This window comes from Podarcis filfolensis (assembly GCF_964270895.1).
Source record: "Podarcis filfolensis genome assembly, chromosome: 14".
NCBI lineage: Eukaryota > Metazoa > Chordata > Lepidosauria > Squamata > Lacertidae > Podarcis > Podarcis filfolensis.
In genome coordinates this window covers 29,810,955-29,832,684 of record NC_139616.1, presented here as the reverse complement: position 1 = coordinate 29,832,684, position 21,730 = coordinate 29,810,955, and the positions used below count along the sequence as shown (strand labels likewise).

At 46.2% G+C, this 21,730-nt stretch overlaps 1 protein-coding gene across 9 annotated transcripts in view; it reads left to right on the top strand.

Moving 5' to 3' along the window:
- Positions 1 to 11: 11 nt before the first annotated feature.
- TSC2 (TSC complex subunit 2) overlaps positions 12 to 21,730 on the top strand; it is a 46,937-nt gene continuing 25,218 nt past the window's right edge. For 5 of the 9 annotated variants that reach the window (XM_083584733.1, XM_083584732.1, XM_083584730.1 and 2 more), the window contains exons 1-24: positions 25 to 129; positions 2,774 to 2,937; positions 3,828 to 3,914; positions 4,035 to 4,145; positions 4,277 to 4,421; positions 5,178 to 5,295; positions 5,673 to 5,721; positions 6,883 to 7,008; positions 7,740 to 7,813; positions 8,672 to 8,798; positions 10,106 to 10,249; positions 11,221 to 11,358; positions 11,760 to 11,863; positions 12,002 to 12,083; positions 12,853 to 13,008; positions 14,168 to 14,284; positions 14,396 to 14,518; positions 15,503 to 15,609; positions 16,133 to 16,271; positions 17,609 to 17,731; positions 18,009 to 18,143; positions 18,715 to 18,904; positions 20,005 to 20,098; positions 20,574 to 20,676. In XM_083584733.1, coding sequence (XP_083440859.1) covers positions 2,800 to 2,937; positions 3,828 to 3,914; positions 4,035 to 4,145; positions 4,277 to 4,421; positions 5,178 to 5,295; positions 5,673 to 5,721; positions 6,883 to 7,008; positions 7,740 to 7,813; positions 8,672 to 8,798; positions 10,106 to 10,249; positions 11,221 to 11,358; positions 11,760 to 11,863; positions 12,002 to 12,083; positions 12,853 to 13,008; positions 14,168 to 14,284; positions 14,396 to 14,518; positions 15,503 to 15,609; positions 16,133 to 16,271; positions 17,609 to 17,731; positions 18,009 to 18,143; positions 18,715 to 18,904; positions 20,005 to 20,098; positions 20,574 to 20,676 — 2,730 coding nt within the window. In that variant the 5' untranslated portion in view covers positions 25 to 129; positions 2,774 to 2,799. Of the gene's footprint in view, positions 130 to 2,773; positions 2,938 to 3,827; positions 3,915 to 4,034; positions 4,146 to 4,276; positions 4,422 to 4,620; positions 4,755 to 5,177; positions 5,296 to 5,672; positions 5,722 to 6,882; positions 7,009 to 7,739; positions 7,814 to 8,671; positions 8,799 to 10,105; positions 10,250 to 11,220; positions 11,359 to 11,759; positions 11,864 to 12,001; positions 12,084 to 12,852; positions 13,009 to 14,167; positions 14,285 to 14,395; positions 14,519 to 15,502; positions 15,610 to 16,132; positions 16,272 to 17,608; positions 17,732 to 18,008; positions 18,144 to 18,714; positions 18,905 to 20,004; positions 20,099 to 20,573; positions 20,677 to 21,730 lie in introns of those variants that run through there. The other 4 variants (XM_083584737.1, XM_083584735.1, XM_083584734.1 and 1 more) reach the window with 3 other exon arrangements.

Sequence of the window (21,730 nt, the reverse complement as noted above, 5' to 3'; positions counted from 1 at the left end):
AGTGGACCCGCGTTTCCGGTGGAAGGGGGCGGGGTCTATGGGCTGAGGAGGAGGCGGCGGCGGCGGCGAGTGGGACGGGGGGTGGGTTTCGAGTGTGTGTGTTTATGTGGGGGGCTAGGAGCACAGGAGGTGAGTAGCCTCACTGGGAGCAATGGGTGCCATGGGGATAACAAGGTGCTGGGGGCTCTGGAGCGAACTGGGGGTTGGGCAGGAGGGAGCAGCAAGCTTCTTGCCCTCCCCTCACTGACTTTCTCCCCACCTGGCCTACCTCACAGGGTGGTTGTGAGGGTATAATTTTTTTGTGGGGGAGGGAGGAATAGAGACTGTGTGCACGTCCTGCCTTTTGCTCCTTGGAAGAAAGCTAGGATGTCAACAAATATGTAAACATGTAATGCCTGGATGGTTGCAAAGTTTGTTGTCTGTGGGGACAGCCTGGCCTACCTCATCGGGTTGTTGTGACGATAAAGGTTTTGGGGTGCAGCTTAGACCCATGTGCAGCTGCATTGATTGGAAAAGGCTTAACGGAAATGGTGTTAAACGTGTAACAGCAGCTGTGGCATGAGGGTGTTTTGTGGAGACAAATAATGAATTAGCTTCTGCAAAGACAGAGGTGGTGGTGGTGTCACCAAGATTGCAAGTGATGTCCTGGGTTTGTCTTACCTCCATGCTAGGAGCAAATGGCTATGCATGTGTTTTGCAATCTCTTAACTTGCAGGCCAGTTTTAGAGAGGGGAACTTGTGCTGCTAGCAAGCAATGCATTATACCGTTGTGACACTGAGTTCTGCAGAATTTGTTGTGCATGGAAACAACTTTCAGAATGGTGGCCCTTCTTCTAGTCTTCTGTTAAGAGTCTTATAGTGGCACTGAGATATTTGGACCAGCCAAGGTGCTCTGGTGAAGTGGATGCAGCTGTATAACCTGCCTCAGGGGGTTGTGGTGAGGACAAGAATTGTAAAGCACTTTTATGTTGGGAGTAACATAGTGGAAAAATACTCAAGATAACTACAATAAATGAAATAAGAGCTGTTTTAATAAAATCTGTAATAGTAGTAGTAGTTGGCATCTGTCTTGAGAGACAATGGAGTGCACCTCCAGAGGTGAAGTCAAACCGCTGCATTAGCAGCACTGAAGTGAACCTCCCCTGGGCAGTGACCAAGTCTGGGCAGTGTGTATGGAAGTCCTGGGCTGCCCAGATGGCAAGACCCTCTCTTTCTTGCTGATGTGGTCCAAAGGAAAGCTGAGCAATATGTTTGGCACTAGCTTGGTTGCAAGGAGTTGCCGGGAGGAGGTGTACAAGGTGCCCTCCAACTGTCTTAGGGACTCCACTCTGGTTTTATGTAGGGTTTACTCCTTAGCTTTTTCTTCTCCCAAAGTTATACCACAAGGCAGTGGAGGTTTAGAATCAGAGTTTTCTTTCTCCTAATTGGGCTACCTTCCCAGGTTGATGAGCCCCATCTGCCCCTCACTTCTGTCACTACAGCATGTGAAGAAACCACATTCTTGACCGTTGGACCCACAGTTGGTCTTGTCTCAATCCACCGGAGCCTGTCTTTGCATGCAGGGAAAGTCCCTAACTCATTGAGGGTTTGAGACCCATGGGCTACCCTCACCTGCTTTAACTGGCCAGTCAAAGCCATTCCTGGGGTGTGGCCACTGTTGCATGCTGACCGCTTCTAGGAGCCACAGGTGAGAGTTGAGTGCAGGTTGGGGACCAAAGGTGGACAAACTACCTCAGAAAAAGCATGTTGTGTCCTCCACCAGAGGTACTGTCCCTCTCCTAACACCCCATCTATTAAAAGAAGAGAGAGTTGTTTGACAATGGAACAGATGATCTCGGGAGGTGGTGGACTCTCCTTCACTGGTGGTTTTTACACAGAAGTTGGATGACCATCTGATTATTTAGCTGTGATTACTGCATTGCAGGGGGTTGAGCTAGATGACCCTTTGGGCCCCTTCTAGCTCTACAGTTCTGTGATTCTATGACTTTGGTTTGCATAGCCTCCATCCTGCCCCCAAAGACTAACAGATTTATTGTGACAGGGGCATTTGATTTATTTATAGTGACTATGCCTGCTTTACCATGTCTTATTAAATTTATATATTGTCTTTCCTCCAAAGAGCCTAAGGCAGCATACACCCCTGCCCTTGTGAGGTAGGTTAGGCTGAGAGACAGAATGACTGGTTGAAAGTCACCCAGTGAGTTTCAGTGCTTGAGGATAGAATTGAATAGGTCCAAAGTACAACACTTTTAACTGCTGTGCCACACTCACTCTTTGGGGGTACATAGGAAGTTGCCTTATACTGAGTCAGGTCCTTGGTCCATCTAGCTGTGAATACTGACTGGCAGCGGCTTTGCAGGATTTCTGGGAGGGGACATTCCCAGCTCTACCTAGAAAAGCCAAGGATTGAACCTGGGAATTTCTGTGTGCAAAGCAAATGCTCTACCACTCCAGATATGATACGCTCATAATATAAATGGATAATGTACTCTGGCTTTGCAGTCTGTGTCATATGAGGCTCCGATCCAGTGCTTGGCAGGTGCTTTGATGAGCATGTGGAACTACTCCACCCATTGAGCCCTTGGAGCAGCTTATGCATTCTATTGGATTCACACATGGCACTGTCTTTAAGGAGTGGAAGGGGGAACCTCTGCTTGTGTGGAGCACACTGTGTATCTATGGAGCATCTGTGTTGCACCAACTATATGAAGAAATGTGGGGCTGTTGACTATGTTCTGCTGATGGTGCCATCCTCTGTCTTCTACTTGCACAGGTTCCTTGATTCTTTCTTAGTTAACGATGGCAAAGCCACAAAGCAAAGATCCTGGCCTAAAGGAGAAGTTCAAGAATCTCTTAGGACTTGGGAATTCCAAATCTAATTCCAAGTCATCGGAAGGAAAGCAAACGGAATTTGTTATCACCCCAGAAATACTCAAGGTAACACACGAATATACTGGATGCCTGATATACATCAGCATCTGGAAATTAAAAGAGGGCAAAGGCTACCTAAGCAGGTTAAACACAGGAGGGAAAGAGGCAGTGTCCTATTCTATGGTGTGGTAAGCCCAAGGATACAGAGTACAGAGCTAGGCAGGGCTCAGGCTGGGTGCTTGACCAGTTGAGGCAATGCTAACAAAAAGCTCAAATGGAGGCTGAGCCCAAGGTGGAGGCTACATCCAAAGTGTTAGCTTCACCCATGCTAGAAAGTGATATTTTATCTAAAGCACCTCAGCCTTTTCCAATAGCCTCTTACTGCCTCTGTCCTTATTGGGTCATCTGCAATGGAGTCCTTCATGTCAGAGGATAGCAGTGCCGTATCCTCAGTCTGGAGGGATGCTGGTTCTACTGGCTTATCCAGTAGCAGTGCTCCTGGGGTTGGCCCTCTGTGCCCTTCCCCTTCTGGTTCAGGAATCTTCAGCCTCCTCACTTGAAAGAGGACCTGATGGCTGGTCGCTGACAGACAAAACTCTTCCATTTCCACTTTTTGATGACACGGCATTTATCTACCTGTGAATTACGATTAGTGCCATCTGTTTGCTTGCAGCTGAGAGTTCTGGCAGTCTCTTCGTATGGTGACAATATGCTGATCATTGGCCATGACCCCACACAAGAAGAGATCACAAAAGCAGAGGAATTGTTTTATTTGAGTTCAGTGTTGCCATAGAGAAAGCTCATATACATCTTAAACCAAAAACAAATTAGTTTAGATATTAATCACATTTTTACTCTGCCCTTGCTTGTGGGGCTCAGAACAGCATTTTAGCTGTGAGGTTAATCGGGCTGCAAGCAACTTGTGATGGTTTAAAGCTGCCTTCTTTTCCTTTCAGGAACTGAGCATAGAATCTGGCTTGAACAATCGGATAAGAGCAATCGGTCAAATCTGTGAGGTAGCAAAAACTAGAAAGTTTGAAGATGTGAGTACATGGGCAGAAAACTGATAAATGTATAAGGAAGTTACACCAAAAGGCCCCTTCCTCACAATGGACAGTGAGGTGTGAATGTGGGGGGTAACCTGGAGTTTTCTGTGCCCTCAGCATGCAGTGGAAGCCATCTGGAAAGTGGTTGATGATATGCTGCAGCCCGACCGACCAGCTGAAGCCAGGCATGCTGTGCTCCACCTCCTGAAGGCAATTATTCAAGGGCAGGTAAGACACAGAGTGCACCTGAGGCATGCAGAAACTAGACACTGTGAATGGGACTATGGACTAGCAGAAAACATGATTTCCAAATTCCAGTAGCCACAATTTGTCAAGAAGCCACTCCTCTCATCTTTTAGGGCGAGGGGCTTGGTATCCTCCGAGCTCACTTTTTCAAAGTGATTAAAGATTATCCTTCTAATGAAGACATGCACGAACGGCTTGAAGTGTTCAAGGCTCTTACGGATAACGGAAAATGCGTAACGTATTTGGAAGAAAATTTGGGTATGTCCCCTTTTTAGCCACTAATTTAATCGTGGCAAATTCTTGCTCAGAGAGGAGAGTGACCAAAACCTGCAATGTGTCAAAGTTTCATAATAATGGAACGTTCAGTTTACTTGTGCTATACAAAAAATATTATTAGTTAATATGCTTTGCATGTAGAAGGTTCCCGGTTCAGTCACTGAACTGAACTTCTACGTAGGGCTAGGAGTGTCCCCTGTCTGCAACCCTGGAGAGCTGCTGCCAGTCAGTGTCAGCAAGACTGAGCTAGATGGACAAGACTGAATAAAAGGAACCAATGGCTCGACTTGGTATAAGGCAGCTTCCTTTGTTCCTGTAAGTTAACCCCCCAATAATGAATCCCAGATCTGAATCATACACACATAGTTTGACACAGAGGCAGGTTTAAAGGTCAATGAAATAAATACAGCAGCATATGTCTCCTCTGTGGGTGGGCTGGTGGTATTTCCTTCGTGCTTGAGGACTTCCCAGGAGTACTTGGCTGCTCATTAGTGGAAGCAGAATGCTAACCCAGAAGGACCTTTGACCTGGTCCAGCAAGGCGGTTCTGATGTTCCTGCAATAAGACATGTCTGGTGAATATCTGGATGGGTCAGGCAGAAGCACGAGAGGTACATCTGTCACGGCTGTGAAACGCCTTCTGGGGTTCAGAAAACAGGAGGTGTTACAGCAAGTTGAAAACAAGTTAATTTGTAGTGATTTTGTTTCCAGGCTGCATTCCTCTTTTCTTCTCCTTCAGCTGAATTTGTCCTTCAGTGGATGGATATTGGTTTGGATTCAGAGTTCCTGCTGGTGCTGGTCAACCTAGTCAAGTTCAATAGCTGCTACTTGGATGAATATATCGCTGACATGGTCAAGTAAGGCTAATCTTTAAACCTTCTGTTGGTTCTAAGAAACCCTGTTTGAGGGTTAAATTAGCAGTCTGACCTCCATGTGGACTCCATATTTTCATCTCTAGGTAGGGCTGGGAAAGACCCCTGCCTGAAACCTTGGATTGCTGCTGCCAATCAGTGCTGATGATACTGAGCTAGATGGACCAATGGTCTGACTAGGTAGAAGGCAGCTTCCTATGTGCCTAATCATAAGTGCATGATGATAAAGGAGAATTCGGTCAGGGCAACCAGCTCTTGTATCTCTGGGATGGGGTGGGCTTCCTGGTAGGGTTGAGCGTGTAGATTTAGAAATTTTGCCCTGGAGGGCTAGATTTTTATTTTTATGTTTTTCTTTCCTACAGCATGATTTGTCTCTTGTGCATTCAGACATCTTCCGCAGTTGACATTGAGGTCAGTAGTTATGTGTAATACTATGGGTGTTAGGACAAAGTGCCATTATAAATAGGAGAGCAATATTTGTGGTGTTGGTGGTGCTTTCTTAAAACACTTCTACCCATTCTCCCTTCCGGTTCCCATGACTGGAATTCCCTCCAGAATCCTCTGGGATGTCAAACCTTTCTCTCTCAACAATCCCTCCTTGGAACCAACTTTTTCTGTTAATTTGTCGTTTGTTGTCTCAAGTGGAAACAGTATTCCCCTTCTCTTCATTAATAGCAGTGGGGTTGTGGTTTGGGACAGAGTTGAAGCTGGACTGTAAAATCTCGGCTGTGGAACTCTCTTCCTACTGAAATTAGAGAGGTCCCCTTGCTGTTGAATTCAGATGCATGGCTAAGATTTTCCTGGTTCAGCAGGCATGTAAAGGTAGTTCTCTGTTTGTTTCTGTCTGTTTGAGAGCCAGTGTGATAAAGTGGTTAAGGTGTTGGACTAGGACCTGAGAGACCAGGGTTCAAATCCCTGTTCTGCCAGGAAGCTCACTGACTGACCTTGAGCTCAGTCACTGCCTCTCACCTAACCTACTACAGCCTAGCCTGTTGTTGTGGGGATTAGAGACTTGGGTGACACTGTGGTCTAAACCACTGAGCCTTTTGGGCTTGCCAATTGGAAGATCGGCAGTTTGAACCTTTGCTACAGGGTGAGCTCCCGTTGCTCTGTCCCAGCTTCTGCCAACCTAGCAGTTCAAAAGCATACCGGTGCAAGTAGATAAATAGGTACCGCTCCGGCGGGAAGGTAAACAGCGTTTCCGTGTGCTGCTCTGGTTCGCCAGAAGCGGCTTAGTCATGCTGGCCGCATAACCTGGAAGCTGTCTGTCGGCCAGTAAAGCGAGATGAGCACCACAACCCCAGAGTCGTCCACGACTGGACTTAACAGTCAGGGGTCCCTTTACCTTTACCTTTACCTTTAGGATGTATACTACTTAAAGCTCATCAGAGAAAAAAATGTGAGATATAAGTGTATTTTAAAAAAATGAATTATAATCGTTCTTCTTTGTATTTCTTTTTTAAAAAGCATTTCATATGGAAATCCTGAAATTTAAGTTTTAAAAAGTACCTGAAATAAATAAGATTAATGATACTGTTCCAAGGCAATCACATTCCTTTTCCCTCTTCCCAGGTTTCCCTGCAGGTCCTTGACGCCGTGGTGTGCTACAACTGCTTGCCTTCGGAAACCCTCCCAGTCTTCATAATCACCTTGTGCCGGACGATCAACGTGAAGGAACTCTGTGAGCCTTGCTGGAAGGTCCGTTATCTTGCCAGTTCTCTGGGTAGAAGGCAGTTCGGTGGTCCTGGGGGAGAAAAGACTGAATGTAGGAAGCTATTTAGCTATTTAGGCTAAATAGATTCATAGAACTGTAGAATTGGAAGGTACCCCCAGGGGTCATCTAGCCCAACCCCCTGCAGTGCAGAAATCCCAGCTAAAGAATGCTTGGCAGATGGTGATCAGACCTTTCTTAAAAACCTCCAGTGAAGGAGAGGCCACCACCTTCTCAGGTAGTCTGCTCCACTGTATCAACGGTTCTTAGCATCAGAAACTTCTGCCTACTGTTGAGTTATAGAAACATAGGATCACCGAATTGCATAGTTGGAAGGTACACCAAGGGATATCTAGTCCACCCCAGGAGGTCCAGCTACCCCCAAGGCTTCTGCATGCATTCACTGTGCTGAAAAACCAAAGGTGGCATTTTGCACCAAGATCATTCTTGCATTATCTTTTCCAAACTGTTAAACTTGATGATTCATTATCTTGCAACTAGAATTGTGCAAATCTTGTATACGTTCCTTATTGCTACTGCAGGGTTTTGTACCAGACTTTGCACTTTCTATAATTTTTCAGTGCATAAATTTTGTGCATTTCTTTTTTCTTTTTGTCCGTTTGTGTGTGTGTGTGTGTTCATGCATGTATGTATGTGCGTGTACAGAATTCCGAGGGATTTGCTTCTGTTTAACAACATGCTTCTGTTTGTCCTTCAGCTCATGCGCAATCTGTTAGGAACTCACTTGGGGCACAGTGCCATTTACAACATGTGCCGGATCATGGAGGACAGGTACTTCTGTGCCACCTGCTGAAACCTCTGCTTTCCCTGGGGCCGGGAGCAAGCGCAAAGTTGGGTGCCACGCTGGTACAAGAGAACTGCTTTAATGCTGCCCAAAAGATTGTAGGGGTACAGGGGTTAACCCCACTCTTGACATCCTAGGGCAGGCAGCTGGACTTGCAAGCTTTGCATGGACTGCTTTGTGAGACCAATGCTCAGTGGCGGTTCACTGAGGAAGGCTTGGATAGGGCTGTCTTAGCAGCTATCCAGACAGAGAGAAGAGCATGAGCTCTTGATATTTTTCCCCCAAGACCTACTACCGGCAACTCCCCATTTACACAGGGGTTATGATCTGAGGCACCGCACGTTTAAGTGAAATTGTGTATACTTGGAACACAATTGAAAAAGTCTGCAAACGCCACAATCACTCCCTCCAAACCTCCTTGCTCAAAATCTCCATAGGCCTCCTGAGTTTGCACTTGCAAAGGCTCGTGGGATTGCTAGACACTGTTTTTGCACCCTTTTTGCTGTTTCTTCTCTCTTTTAGGGCCGTTTTTGCTTCATTTCATGCCACTTGCAGGTTTGCAGCGACGCACGGCCATGTGTGACTTGAATGCGCGTAAATGGGGAGTTGCCTGTATATCGTCATCACTGTTGGAAGTTTTAGAAATCCAGATGACACTGACCCCATAGGGCCAGGTGTGCACCGCAAGGAGGTTGGGAGGAGTGGACTTGTGCTGATAGGAGCAAAAAAAATGAAAGATGGCTCTGGCCCCTCCCTCCCCCTTTCTCACTGGTACTGATTTAAGGAAGATCCTGAAGCCCAAGTCTGAGACCCACTAATCGTGGTCAAAATTCCCATGTTTGCAGGACCTACATGGTAGATGCCGCACTGCTGAGAGGGGCTGTGTTTTTCGTGGGCATGGCTTTGTGGGGAGCGCACAGGCTGCAGTCACTCAGGAATTCGCCAACTTCAGTACTGCCCTCCTTTCTGAAGGTAATTCTGAGCCCTTCGAACCAGGGTCATGCGGGTGATAGATGGTGGAGGCTTAGATTAAAATCCTGGCTCAGGTGTGAAGTTTGCTGGGTGATCTTGGGCTTATTACTGCCTCTTAGACCAGGGGCCGGCAAGGTTTACCGGTTCACTCCAGCGGAGATCTCTCTGTGGGCCAGATTGTGTGTGTGCATAAGTGTGTGCGCTCGTGATTTCCGGTGTCTGCATCTGTGCAGACGTGATTTCCGGTGCTGTGGAAGTGAGTCCCCATGCCGTGCTGTGCCAGTTTAGTGCAGCGCGCGGGGACTCGCTGAGCGGGTGGCTTGGTTCGGGGGCAGCTCATGGGCCGGTTAAACAACCCCCGTGGGCCACTTGTGGCCCATGGGCCTTAGGTTGCCTACCCTGGCTTAGACTAACCTACCTCATAGGGTTGTTGTGAGAGGATCCCTGTACAATGCTCCTCAGAGAAAGGATAAACTGCAATAAATAAATTTTGGGGAACGCGAATTCAGAGGGAACCTATGGGCTATTGAGCTGAAGCTCCTCTCCATAACGGTTGAAAAGATTGCTGTTTCTCTTGCTGTAACAAAGCTTCAGAAGCAGCAAGGACGGGGGCGGAGGGGTGTTGGAAAAAGCCAAAGATACCTGCAGTCACAGCCTGCTGTTTCATCTGTGACCACACTTCCGTTCACCGTGGTTCAGTTGCACCACTTACAGCCTTTTCGTTTTTGGCTGCAAATTGTCTTTATAGTGAGTTTGCCAGGGCTCAGAAGTTCCTTTCTTTACTCCTGAGTAGCAGTCTGCACTTTCTGATCTTCCTTGTGCACCTGAAGTCTCTCTGGCAGTTTTCCCACACACATTATTAGTTTTGGATGGCAGGGTTGCATAGCCTTCAGGCTAGTGGAATCTATCTTTTCACTATAAGCATCACCTAAAACCAGGTGCAAAATCATGGTTTAGGAAGGCAGGCATAGAATTGCAAAGTGTGGGACTGTGCTCTGAGCACAGTCTGGGAACCCAAGCTTTCCCGATTTCAGCAGACTAGAAGGGGGAAAATACTTTTTGTTGTCGCTACTGTTATAGTTGTTGGGAGTTGGAAACAGTTTCTGCTCTATGAATCACTTGGGAGGTCTTCCAGGAAACCTTGATCTCCCTTCTGACCACTCCCGTTGTATGGCACCTAACATACTTTTCTGGGCGCTTCCTTCTTGAAGTGTCCTAACCCAGTGGAACCAGCAAATGGGCCCTCTGTCATTCAGGTGGTCCCGGTATGTCAGTTCCTTACTTGGGGCTTTCTCTCCCCCTTCCAGGCCATGACGAGTCCGAATACCATTGTGTCTTATGAAATAGTCCTTTCCATCACAAGGCTGATCAAAAAATATGGGAAGGACCTCCAGGCAGTCACTTGGGACATCCTCCTGAATATCATCGAGCGGCTGCTCGAGCAGCTGCAGGTAAATGGGAAGCCCCTTTTGTTTTATTTTTAATACTGGTTTTGCAAACGTGACAGAAAAAGAGAACCACTGCCAGCTGGCATTATGAATACAAATATTCTGACTTAAACATATTAATATAGAAAGTCCCTATGTTCAAATGGAATCCAAATGAGAGCAAAGATGATAAGCTATACTTTCAAGCACAGAAAGGGCAGTAAGATCTTCAGACTGCTGAATAGCAGATGATGGTGATGATGATGATAATGATATTTATACGCCACTCATCTGACTAGGTTGAGTGCTTATTTTTCCAGCCTTTCAATAGCAGGCTCTGCAGCCATAAGGTCTCACGGAATCAACGTCCGTTGTTCTAACACCATGGAATAGAATTTAAAGAGGCTATTTTGGATGTGTTCTGGGGGGAGGGGTGCAAAATGGCAGAGTTATTGGAGTAGGATTAGAGAAGGGTTTCACTTTCTTTAATTTCTAGCCTGCTACTGCCTGTTCTGTGTCTTTCCAAGCATCAGTAAAGGATAGAGGCATAGGAGACTCTGACACTTCCTTCCGAGTTAAAACATTCAGAGTCTCGTGGCACCTTAAAGACATCACAGTTTTTTAAATGGAGTAAGCTTTTGTGGACTCAGCCCACTTCATCACGTATATGAAGTGAAATCTTAGTTGGCAGATATATGGGGAAGAAAATCGTAAGGTGGAAGTTGAATTATAATGGAATGTGATAATTAGAGCTTAAATCCATGTTACATAGGCACCCTTTTTATTGTTGCCAATTGGTGACATGGCTGAGATGATTGTATTAATACTTGTAGTGGGACAGGGAACCATTGGCAAGAAACAGTCATTGATAACACAGATATTCCAGCATTGGTAACCTAATTGATGCACATGTAGTGTGATAAAAGTTATTTTGTCTTGATTTAGCCTGCAAGTGACTGCACTGAGATTCTCAAGTTGTGTTTTCTTCCTTTCAGACCTTGGAGAGCCCGGAGCTGAAATCCATTGTCCATGACTTGCTGACCACGGTGGAGGAGCTATGTGACCAGAATGACTTCCATGGCTCTAAGAAACATTACTTTGAGCTTGTGGAGAAATGTGCAAGTCAGAGACCTGTAAGGCATGGCAATGTTTGAGAAATTTCCTGTTGTTTCCTTAGGACTTCCTTAAAGAGCACTCAGCGGAGGGGCACAGGGAACTAAAATCTTATATTATGCAAGGGATGGGGAGGGGTGGATCCAGAACTGGTTTGCCCTTCGGGGGGATTTTTGGGGGGCAGGTGAGCAGGGCCACTCTGGTTTTAGACAAGGGCCATTCTCAGCCCTACTTGGACCTCCAAGGACCTCCTGCATGCAAGGCAGATGCTCTGCCGCTGAGCATGGGACTTCCGCTACCATTCAATAAACAGTGTTGACAGATCACCCTTTATATATGAGTAATTCTCAGTTTACAATCTTACTTTGTTGAACTTGGATGTTTTTTTAAGTACTGGCCTGCCTTTCCTTTTGCTTAAAAGGAATCTTCTGTTCTGAACCTGATCACCTACCGAGCTCAGTCCATCCACCCCGCGAAGGACAGCTGGATCCAGAAGCTGCAGGGGCTGATGGAGAGGTTCTTCAGGTAGGGACCCTGCAGCTCTTACCTGTGGCTCCTCTCCTCATATCTCTGACTTTCCATCCTCTGGATGTTGGTCACAACCCAGATGATTTGGGCTCCTCCTCCTTTTTGAAAACACCATTGTCCCTTTTTCCTCCTCAGGAATGAGACACGGAGTGCTATTCGCATCAAAGTTCTGCATGTTCTCTCTTTCGTCTTGAGCGTCAATAGGCAGATTTATGAGGTGAGTTTTCATTTTCACTCTGATAAATGTTCTTTGGGTGATGTCAGACACATGTTTAAGTCTGGCAGAAGGTCACTTCCTTGAACTTCTATCAAGATAGGAAAACAAAATGGCAGCAGAGGACAAAAAAATGAGTTTTCAACCACAAAAATATATATTATGTATGCACATGATGACAGCTATGTTCAAATTCATCCGGTGAAATATGCCACTATTTAAAATTCTTAGTAGCTCTTCAGCTTCAAATGAGAATAGCATACCTCCTCACACTAGGACAACATCCTAATAACTAAAACCAACCTTAAAAATGACACGTTACTACCCTCCAATACCAATAATTATTACACTTTCCATGGATCATGAATACAAGGACCTAAATTTTTACATTTTTTTGTATGTTTCATTCCCTTATATTTTCATTTCCTTATTTCTTACATGATGTTGAACTATGTTTTGGATTAAATAAAATTCATTCCTTCATTTGACTTTATGACACCCTCAATTAAAGAGCTGTCTGGACCTTCCCCCAGCTTCCTGGCTTGCACCTTCTCAATTTTATCTTCATTCTAGTGCATTTAAAATATTTCTGTCCTGGTTTTTCATAAAACGTATTCACCATACGTTTATAGAAACAGTAAAAACCTACAGTGAAAAATTACTAATACAGTATTAGCACAGCTGTCAAAATCAATGTTCCACCTCTTTCTTTTACCAGCCTCATTAGACCACTCTGTCTTAGTCAGCTCACAAAAGTCTTGTCCTGTTGCAGGAGGAGTTGATTAACCTGGTGGTCCTCTCCCAGCTGGCCCACATCCAAGAAGACAAAGACCACCAAGTCCGCAAACTGGCCACCCAGCTGCTGGTGGACCTGGCAGAAGGCTGCACCTCCCACCACTTCAACAGCTTGTTGGATATCATAGAGAAGGTGAGGCAGCTGTCAGCTCAGCTCTGGGCTTTGGCAGCAGGAGCTGTGCCTGCTCTCAGGAAGTGTCAAAAACAAGGGAAGAAATTTTGCTTTGGGGAGGGGTTTGCACTATGAACTTGAGGAACTTTGCTGGTTTGAATATCCTGTTTGGTTTTGCAAAGCTGAGTGTGTTTTTGCAGGGGGGATGGCAGTGTGTCAATTTCGGGTAATGATCTAAAGAGCTTTGCTGTTTAATTTTGCATAGGCATCATCAGGTGCTCTGTTTTGGATCAGGGTAGAAACCTTCAATCAACAAATTATTTGTTTCTTCTGTGTTCCGTAGTCATCAGGACAATGGCTTGGTTATGAAACCTACAAATATTAAAGTATTAAGATTTCCTGAAGTAGCAACTCCACTGAAATCTCTGAAAATGAAGAACCAGATGGGATGTCACTGGGTGTCATGGACACAGCTAGCCACCTAACCAAGCTTGGCTATGCTGCAGCACATGTTAGCATATTCATGTGAAGTCTGATGAAAATGGAATCTCTCCTATTTTCGTGGATGAGACATAACAGCTATAAAATAGCTGATTATCAGATCTAAAAACTCACATATGAAACTCCTTTTGGGTTCACAAGCATGGAAAACCTCCAAAACAGCCTGTTGGTCCAGGCAAAGATACCATTTTGCTTCTTCTAGAGAGATTCAGGCCTCATTCACAACATTTAAAGCTCTATGATGCTGACTTCCTGACTTCTCCCAACAGTCCTGACTTCCCCCAAAGAATTCTGGGAGCTGTAGTTTGTTAAGAGTGCTGAGAGTTACTCAGAGACCCCCACGAGCTGCAATTCCCAGTCGTTCCCAGTGAATATGGATTGATTGCTAAACCACTTGAGGATTGTTGCTCCGGGAGAGGAAGAGAGGTCTGCTAACAGCTCTCAGCACCATTAACAAACTACAGTTCCCAGGATCCTTTGCAGGAAGCCATGAAAGTGGCATCGTAGTGCTTTAAATGTATGGGATGAATGTGGGTGTTGTTGCTTTGTATACTTTATGTAGCTCTGCTGTTGCCAGGGGTATTTATTCTTGCCATCCTAGCACTTTTTTTGCAATCCTTATGTAATTGCGGGCCTTGGCCCTCTGCAAAGCTTGTGTATGCTCTCTCTCCCTGAAAAGGTTGCTTCCCATTCCCTGCTGCCTCCCACTGAACTAGAGGAAAGAGACTTGCTGTCTTACTCTGCTTCTTTAGAAGATGTGAAGACAGCAGTCCTGGGCCTTCTGGTCATTTTCCAGGTAAGTGACCAGGTTGTTGAGCCCCGGGGTGGTTTCCTCTTGGGCTTTTTAGTTTATAAATAAATAAATTCTGGCTTTCCTCTTGACAACATCTTGCTTTCCTCCTTTCAGACAAAACTCTACAGTTTCCCCCCCAGCCACGCCACCCGCGTCTATGAGATGTTGATCCTCCACATTCAGCTCCACTATAAACACAGATACAGCCTCCCAGTTGCCAGCAGCATCCGGCTGCAGGTGAGGAATGTGTGCGCCTCTCAGTCCCACTTCCAAACTTGCAGGGCTTGCAGGGAAGATGACAAGGAGGAGAGAACTGGCTCCAAATGGTGCTGGCAAGGGGATATTGCTGCTAACTTTCCAGAAGTTTGTTCTGATTTTGTTAAGTCCTGAGATGCAGCAATGGATGTGATGCAGGGCACAGAGATCTCCCCCAGCCCACTTCACCAACTGTACTCCCTCCCTTTGGCTTCTAAGATTTGAGCAGGCAATACCCACGCGGTTTTCAAGCAAGGGCTGAATTCCTCCCCCCTCCCTTTTTCAATTATTCTGAGAACTTAATTCCATGCTCAGTGTTTAACAGAGTGTGCTTTGCCCCAACTGTCACATAATCATACCCCTCAGCCCCTACCTGTAAAGGTCTTGGATAACACTCTCTCCTTTATGTCCTATCAATAAATACATTTTTTTTCCTGTCTGATGGAGGAGGACACCCAGAGATGGGCAGTTCCTCCCAGGAAGGGAGGAATAGGCAATTCCTATACCCTGCACATTCTGCTCAGTTGATTTTTTCCTACCATTGCTGTGCTGGGTTTGGCAGAGAGGATGGTTCAGTCCAAAGTGCTCCTTCATCTTTCTTGAATGCTCTGACCTGCTGGCAGGGGCAAAGGGGAGGAGCAGCATATCATACAGAGCCTTGCAAGTCTCGCTGCTGCTACGGATTTCACCACTCCTGCTGGTGGTAAATTACGTCTGGTGAGTCGTGGCAAGTGGCTTGCTTGGCCCCGTGGTTAGGCCCCGTGCACTACCAGTTCACTACCTTGGCTTGCAGAGCTGATGTCTCCGTCACTCTTCTGCTCCTGTGGAACTCCCTGCTGCTTGAAGTGCAACCATCTTTTAGAAACATTGCAGGACTGCTTGGATTGGATTGAGAAGATCTCTGAACCTGCCTTGGAGCATGTGGGGGAATGCTAGGCTAATTATTTTTCTCTTGCTTATTTTTAGGTATTTGACTTCTTGCTCTCACTTCGGGCTGACTCTCTCCACCGACTGGGCCTGGCTACCAAAGAAGGGCTCATGAAATTCAGCCCCTACTGCCTCTGCGATTTTTTGTAGGTTTTGTCTGATTGTAGCCACTGTTTCCCAAAAATAGTTCTGCTATGTTCTAACCTGAGGCTCCCTTCTACCATGCTGCCCAGAAACTGAAATCTCAGTTCAATTGGTGGGCCCAGCCTCTAGCTCTGCAGTGGTGGCCCTTGTGCCTTTGGAAATCCCAGTAGGTCTGTACTGGGCAGTGACACTTCAGGGGTTTTGAAAGGCCTTTAAAGACCTATTTGTTTCAATTGGCCTTCACATGAGTAAGCTTTCTCCCGTTTACTGGATTAAGGATAGTAGATTATGTGATTGGAAGATTTGAATGGGTTTCCATTCTTTTAAAGGGTTTTGGTAGTAATGGGGGGGGGTGTGTGTTGTAATGGGTTTTTATCATTGTTAATCCACTTTGCACAGACAAGTAGAATGTAAATATTTTAAAGATAAATAAAGCCACTTAGAACATGGATTCTTTGTAAGGTTGTACTTCAAGATGCTACGGTCTGGCAGCAGGCTGATTTTTTTCTCCTTCTTATGTCACAGGGAACCAGAGAAGAAACCTGCCAGCACCCTCTCCCCTCCCTCGGGAAGCCCCAGTGTGCCTCCCCAGAGCACGGGCATTCGTATGGGCCACTTACCTTACTCCGTTTTCTTTGGAGTCCTCCTCCAGTGCTTGAAGCAAGTGAGTGATGAATCAAAACCTGGTAATTGGATCCCAAGCTGCAGATCAGGGATGGGGAACTGGATGTGGCCCTCCAGCTCTCTTTCTGGCCCTTGGGACTCTCCATAACCCATCCATGGCTCTGCCTTCTTTGGCCCTGCCCATCACTGGCATGCTATTTTATTTTGAGAGTAGCGCCTTACGAAAGACATTGCACATCATGCTGAAATGCATATGGAGCATTGCATATAAAACCTAGTCATTTTTAATGTAAGGAAACTGAAGGTACTTTCTACCACCTTTGGTGGACGTGCCCAAGGATCAAGGTTTTCTGGGAAATGATTTATAATGAAATGAAAAAGGTGCTTAAATGCACGTTCGTGAAGAAACCAGAAGCCTTCCTCCTGGGTATGGTAGGCCAATTGGTGTCAAGGAAAGACAGGACGTTTTTTATGTACGCTACAACAGCAGCAAGAGTATTATTAGCAAAGTATTGGAAGACACAAGAACTACCCACACTGGAAGAATGGCAGACTAAGGTAATAGACTATATGGGACTGGCTGAGATGACCGGCAGAATCCGCGACCAAGGGAAAGAGACGGTGGAAGAAGATTGGAAGAAGTTTAAAATCTATCTTAAGAACTGTTGTAAAATTAATGAATGCTAAAATGTTTTGGGTAATGCAAAACAGAATTGCAGCGACTAGCAATTGGATATGAGAAATAAGATCTAAAGAAAGTCTTATATGGAAATTAGGGGATGCTGAAAAGATTGATAACAGGGATGCAGAAAGGGGAGGTATGGGGAAGTCGCCGAAAGAAGGTTAAGGAAAAAATGTTAAGAAAGTATACGTGTTTATATGTTTGTTTGTTTATGTATTGTCTTGTATTGTCTTTTATTATGTGTTTAAAACCTAATAAAAATTTTATAAAAAAAATAAAATAAAACCTAGTCATTTTTAGTGAGAACTGAAAATATAGGTCCTGCTGGAAGGGTCTGGTTGCCAATCAGGAATGGGTATATGAATGCTGACTTTATACCAGCCAGGTTCCCTCCCAGTGTTTAGGCCTACAACTCCCATCAGCCCCAGCCAGCATGCCCATGCTCGAGTCAACCCCAAGGTCATGTGTCTGGGCTGGCTGGGACTGATGGGAGCTTTAGGTTAAGACATTGGGAGCACCGCTTTGGCAAAGGCTGCTTAATGTAGTCGCATGGTTGCAGCTCTGCTTCCTGGAGATGGAGCCTGGCATTCTATCTGCCCAAAGAGTGTGATTTGCAGCCGGGCTGCAGTTCTTTCCATGCCACCTTTGAACTGCCCTGCTCCCCTGAGTGTCTCTTTCCTTTTTTTCGTTTGTAGGAGACAGACTGGAAGGTGCTGAAGCTGGTTCTGAACAAGTTACCGGAGTCTCTGCAGTACAAAGTGCTTTACTTAACATCCCCTTGCAACATTGACCAGCTGTCTTCTGCCCTCTGCTCTATGGTGAGAATGTGCCTTTTTATGACACCATCTGAGCATCCAGATGGGGCAACAAAGGTCCGCATTAGGGAGCTTTTGATGGTTGCCCTACAATTGTGGCATGTGTTAGTGTCATGGGAGAGCTCTCCAGTGGAGAAGCCTGTTGTCGTTTGCTGAATATCTTGCCTACCATTCACTGTAAGGCCCTCGGGTGGGTTGCAACAATGCAGAACAGGAGTGGGTAACCTGTGGGTGCCTCCCTTTGGATTCTGTAGCAGTGACTTTTTGTGTGTGCCGCCAGCTTACAGACAAAAAGATGACCGAGCGCCTGCGGGGCACCCCGGAAACTTTCTCCCGTAACGATTTGCATTTGGCTGTGGTTCCAGTGCTGACTACTTTGATCTTTTACCATAATCACCTGGACAAAAGCAAGCAGGTATTATTGCATGCACAGGAACTGAGTGGGACGTGCTCAGTGGGTGAGCCAGGAGAATGACACTGCTGCCAAATAAATAAATATGGCTTAACTTGAGCTTGGCTTTCCTTGACTTGCATTTAGCTATTAAACAAGAAACAAAAGACCTGTAAGTCATCAATCTTTTTGTGTGGCAGTGTCTGTACTCTGGAACTCCCTGCCTGTTGACACCAGGCAGGTGCCTTCACTGTGGTCCTTGCTTATTGCTTGAAACATATTTGCTTAGGCAGACCTATCCAAGCAATGTAGAATGTTAACGAGTGTGATAATCTCTTTTTAGTTTACTGTTTATATATCTTTTAACTGGCTTTTACAATCATTTTAATGTAGGTGTTGGTTTTTGGGGGGGGCGGGGCGGGGACAAACCACTTGGAGCTTTTATTACAATCAAGCTATGAATTTTGTTCATATAGTCATGTGTGAATTTTGTTAAATTAAAAGGGACACTCAGAGAGCCCTGCACCGAAGTGCCTGTAAACGCATCTGAACTGAGTGCTTGGTAATGTTCTGTTTGTGTCTTTGCCTTCACCAGCGGGAGATGGTGTATTGCCTGGAGCATGGCTTGATCTATCGCTGCGCCAACCAGTGTGTCGTGGCTCTCTCCATCTGCAGCGTTGAGATGCCAGATATCATCATCAAGGCCCTGCCTGTCCTGATAGTCAAGCTGACACATATTTCAGCTACGGCCAACATGGCCATCCCCCTCCTGGAATTCCTTTCAAGTAAGTGTATGCGTATTCCATTCTCGCTTTTCAGCGTGTGGATTACAGCTCAGGAGAGGAAGGGACCTTTGCTTTCCCTCTGTGCAATTTTTGAAAATCTGTAGGTAGATTGGATGGCTGTAAAAGATGATTGGACAAGGCTGTGGAGGATGATAAGGCTATCCATGGCTACTAGCCATAACAGGTCTGCTCAGCCTCCACGGTCAGAGGGAGCAATACTTCTGAATACCAGTTGCTGGAAGCCACAGGAGGGGAGAGGGCTCTTGTGCTCAGGTCCTGTTTGCGGGTTTCTCACAGGCATCTGGTTGGCCACTATGAGAACAGGATGCTGGACTAGATGGACCACTGGCCTGATCCAGAAGGCTCTTCTTAGCTTCTTATTCGCAAAGTTTCATTCTGGGACTTTTTGAACAGCAGCAGCTTCCCACCCGACCCCCCCAGGTGTGCCACAGCATAAAACTGATTTAGAAAGCCTTCCAAATCCTGCATGTGTCTTGCTATGTAGTGTGAGAGGGATGGTGGCTGATTTGGGGAAGCCAAGTCAGAAGCCCCCTGTGGCACGTGGAGCTAATTGTGTTCTTTGGATCTGGAGCAGGGGCGAGGGGCTCTTTTAGCCCAATGGCCACATTCTTTCCTCGGCAACCTCCTGGGGTCCAGATGTCTGCGGTGGGTAGGCAGAGCAACAGGTGCGACTGATCTTTTATGCAGCAGGTTATGCTCTAGCTACTGCTCCTCCATCTGGGCAAGAGGCTTTATTACAGTCCAATGACATATTCCAGCCAGGCCAAAGCATCTGAAGAGGGATGCAGAGCAGCACAGCTAAGCTCCAGGGAGAGTCACAAGGGCTGGGTAGGGAGGGCCGCATTTGGCCCCTAGGATGGTGTTTTCACCCATGCTCCAGAGAGGCAGCCAGATCATAAGCACATGGTGGTGACCTCTGTGATTCATGCTGGAGAAACCTGTACCTGTGACGGAACAGTTTGGGCATGCCCAAACCAGCCCCCCTGTAAACAAGGTGGCTCCCTGTGTGAAGTGGGTTTCTGCTAGCCATCCCATCTGCAGCCAGACTCTTTTACTGTTTCCTCTTTTCCCAATCCCAGCATTGGCCCGTCTGCCTGCCCTCTACAGGAATTTTGCAGCTGAACAGTACGCCAGCGTCTTTGCCATCTCCTTGCCCTACACAAACCCCTCCAAGTAAGTTGTGGGTGGGTTGTGGTGGTTGTTTTGGTGGGGGTGTTTTGTGGGATGTGCTGGCTGAGGCTGATGGGAGCTGTAGTCCCAAAACAACTGGAGGCCGCCAGGTTGGGAAAGGCTGCTATAAGCCATAACCAAGGCAAAACTCCCTCCCATATGTCATCTGTCGTAACTGTTGTCCTCTCTGTTTCTCCAGTCTGCACAACAAATGGTGTGTGTTTGTCAGCCTTTCTCTTTACATTTTATTTTTCAGCCTTCAGTGGGGAGTTTGGGTGCCTTTCTATGATTGCACACTTTAAATCCTGTTGTTAAATAGAAACATTCCCCTTAACCTTTTTTATGTTCCAAGTTTCCAACTAGTATAAGTAATATCACAGTGTGATGCTAATGGCGTGTTGCACAGTAATTCACATATATACTATTTTAAGCATTGCATCTTGCCATAACATTATCATTCCCCTTGAATGCCTTCCAGGTTTAACCAGTACATTGTATGCCTGGCACATCACGTCATAGCCATGTGGTTTATCAAGTGCCGCCTTCCCTTTCGGAAAGACTTTGTCCCCTTTATTACCAAGGTAAGCTGGTTGCTGTGCCTGAGAAGCACAGGGGAAGAGCTGACATGCCGGACAGGAGTCAGGGAACAGGATAACAGGATGGGACCATGACGGACACTGCTGCTCTGTGGTGAGCTCCACCTCCAGAGCAGTCCACAAAACAGAGGGGGAAACGTCTTGCCCTGTTCCACCACGGAACTATGTTTTTGGGGTGGTTTTTCAATGTGGCGTAGATTCCCAGTGGGCTGATCCACACTAAATTTTGTTCTTGAGCTTTACAGTTTGTGGTTTGTCTGGAGGAAGCAAACTACAGGTTCAGGTTTGGGTGGTGTACTCAGCCAAACCATGGCTTGACTCATAGCAGTATATTAGCAGGAGGACCTGGAAGCAGGGGAGTGCAGTTTCCTCCTCCTTCTCCAGGAACTCTTGAGCTTGTGCTTTCGCACAGTTTGGTTTAGCATTATGTGTGAACCGGGTCATTGTATAGCTCCAACCAAACAAAAGCAGAAGGCAAACAGGGATTAAAGCTTGAAGGAATTTGCTTGGGGACAGAGACTGAGCCAGGGAAAGGGAACCTGCTGCCTTCTGGATGTTGCTGGACTCCCATCCCCCAGCAGCCCCAGCATGACCAGTGATCAGGGATGATGGGAGTTGGAGTCCAGCAACATCCAGAGGACCACAGCTTCTCCATTCCTGGACTCAAAGATCTCAGTCCTGCCATTCTCACAGGCCCAGTTTGGTGGGGGGAAAGGGAGAGGGCCTTCTTGGTAGTTGCTCCTGGATTTTGGAACTCTCTTCCTAGAGAAGCCAGACTGGCTTTCTCCTTGTCCTTCTGCTGGCAGGGGAAGACTGTCCAATTCTGACAGGCGTTCAAGAACTGGCTGGTTTTTAAGGAAACTGTTTTTAATTGTGCTGTTTTCATTGCTTTTATTACCTGTATATTTGTATTTTATATTGTTTTAACTCCATTACAGTTGAATATTTTTTTTACGGTTTTTCTTTTATATGTTTTTAGCTTTTTGTACAGTGGTACCTCGGGTTACGAACTTAATTCATTCTGGAGGTCCATTCTTAA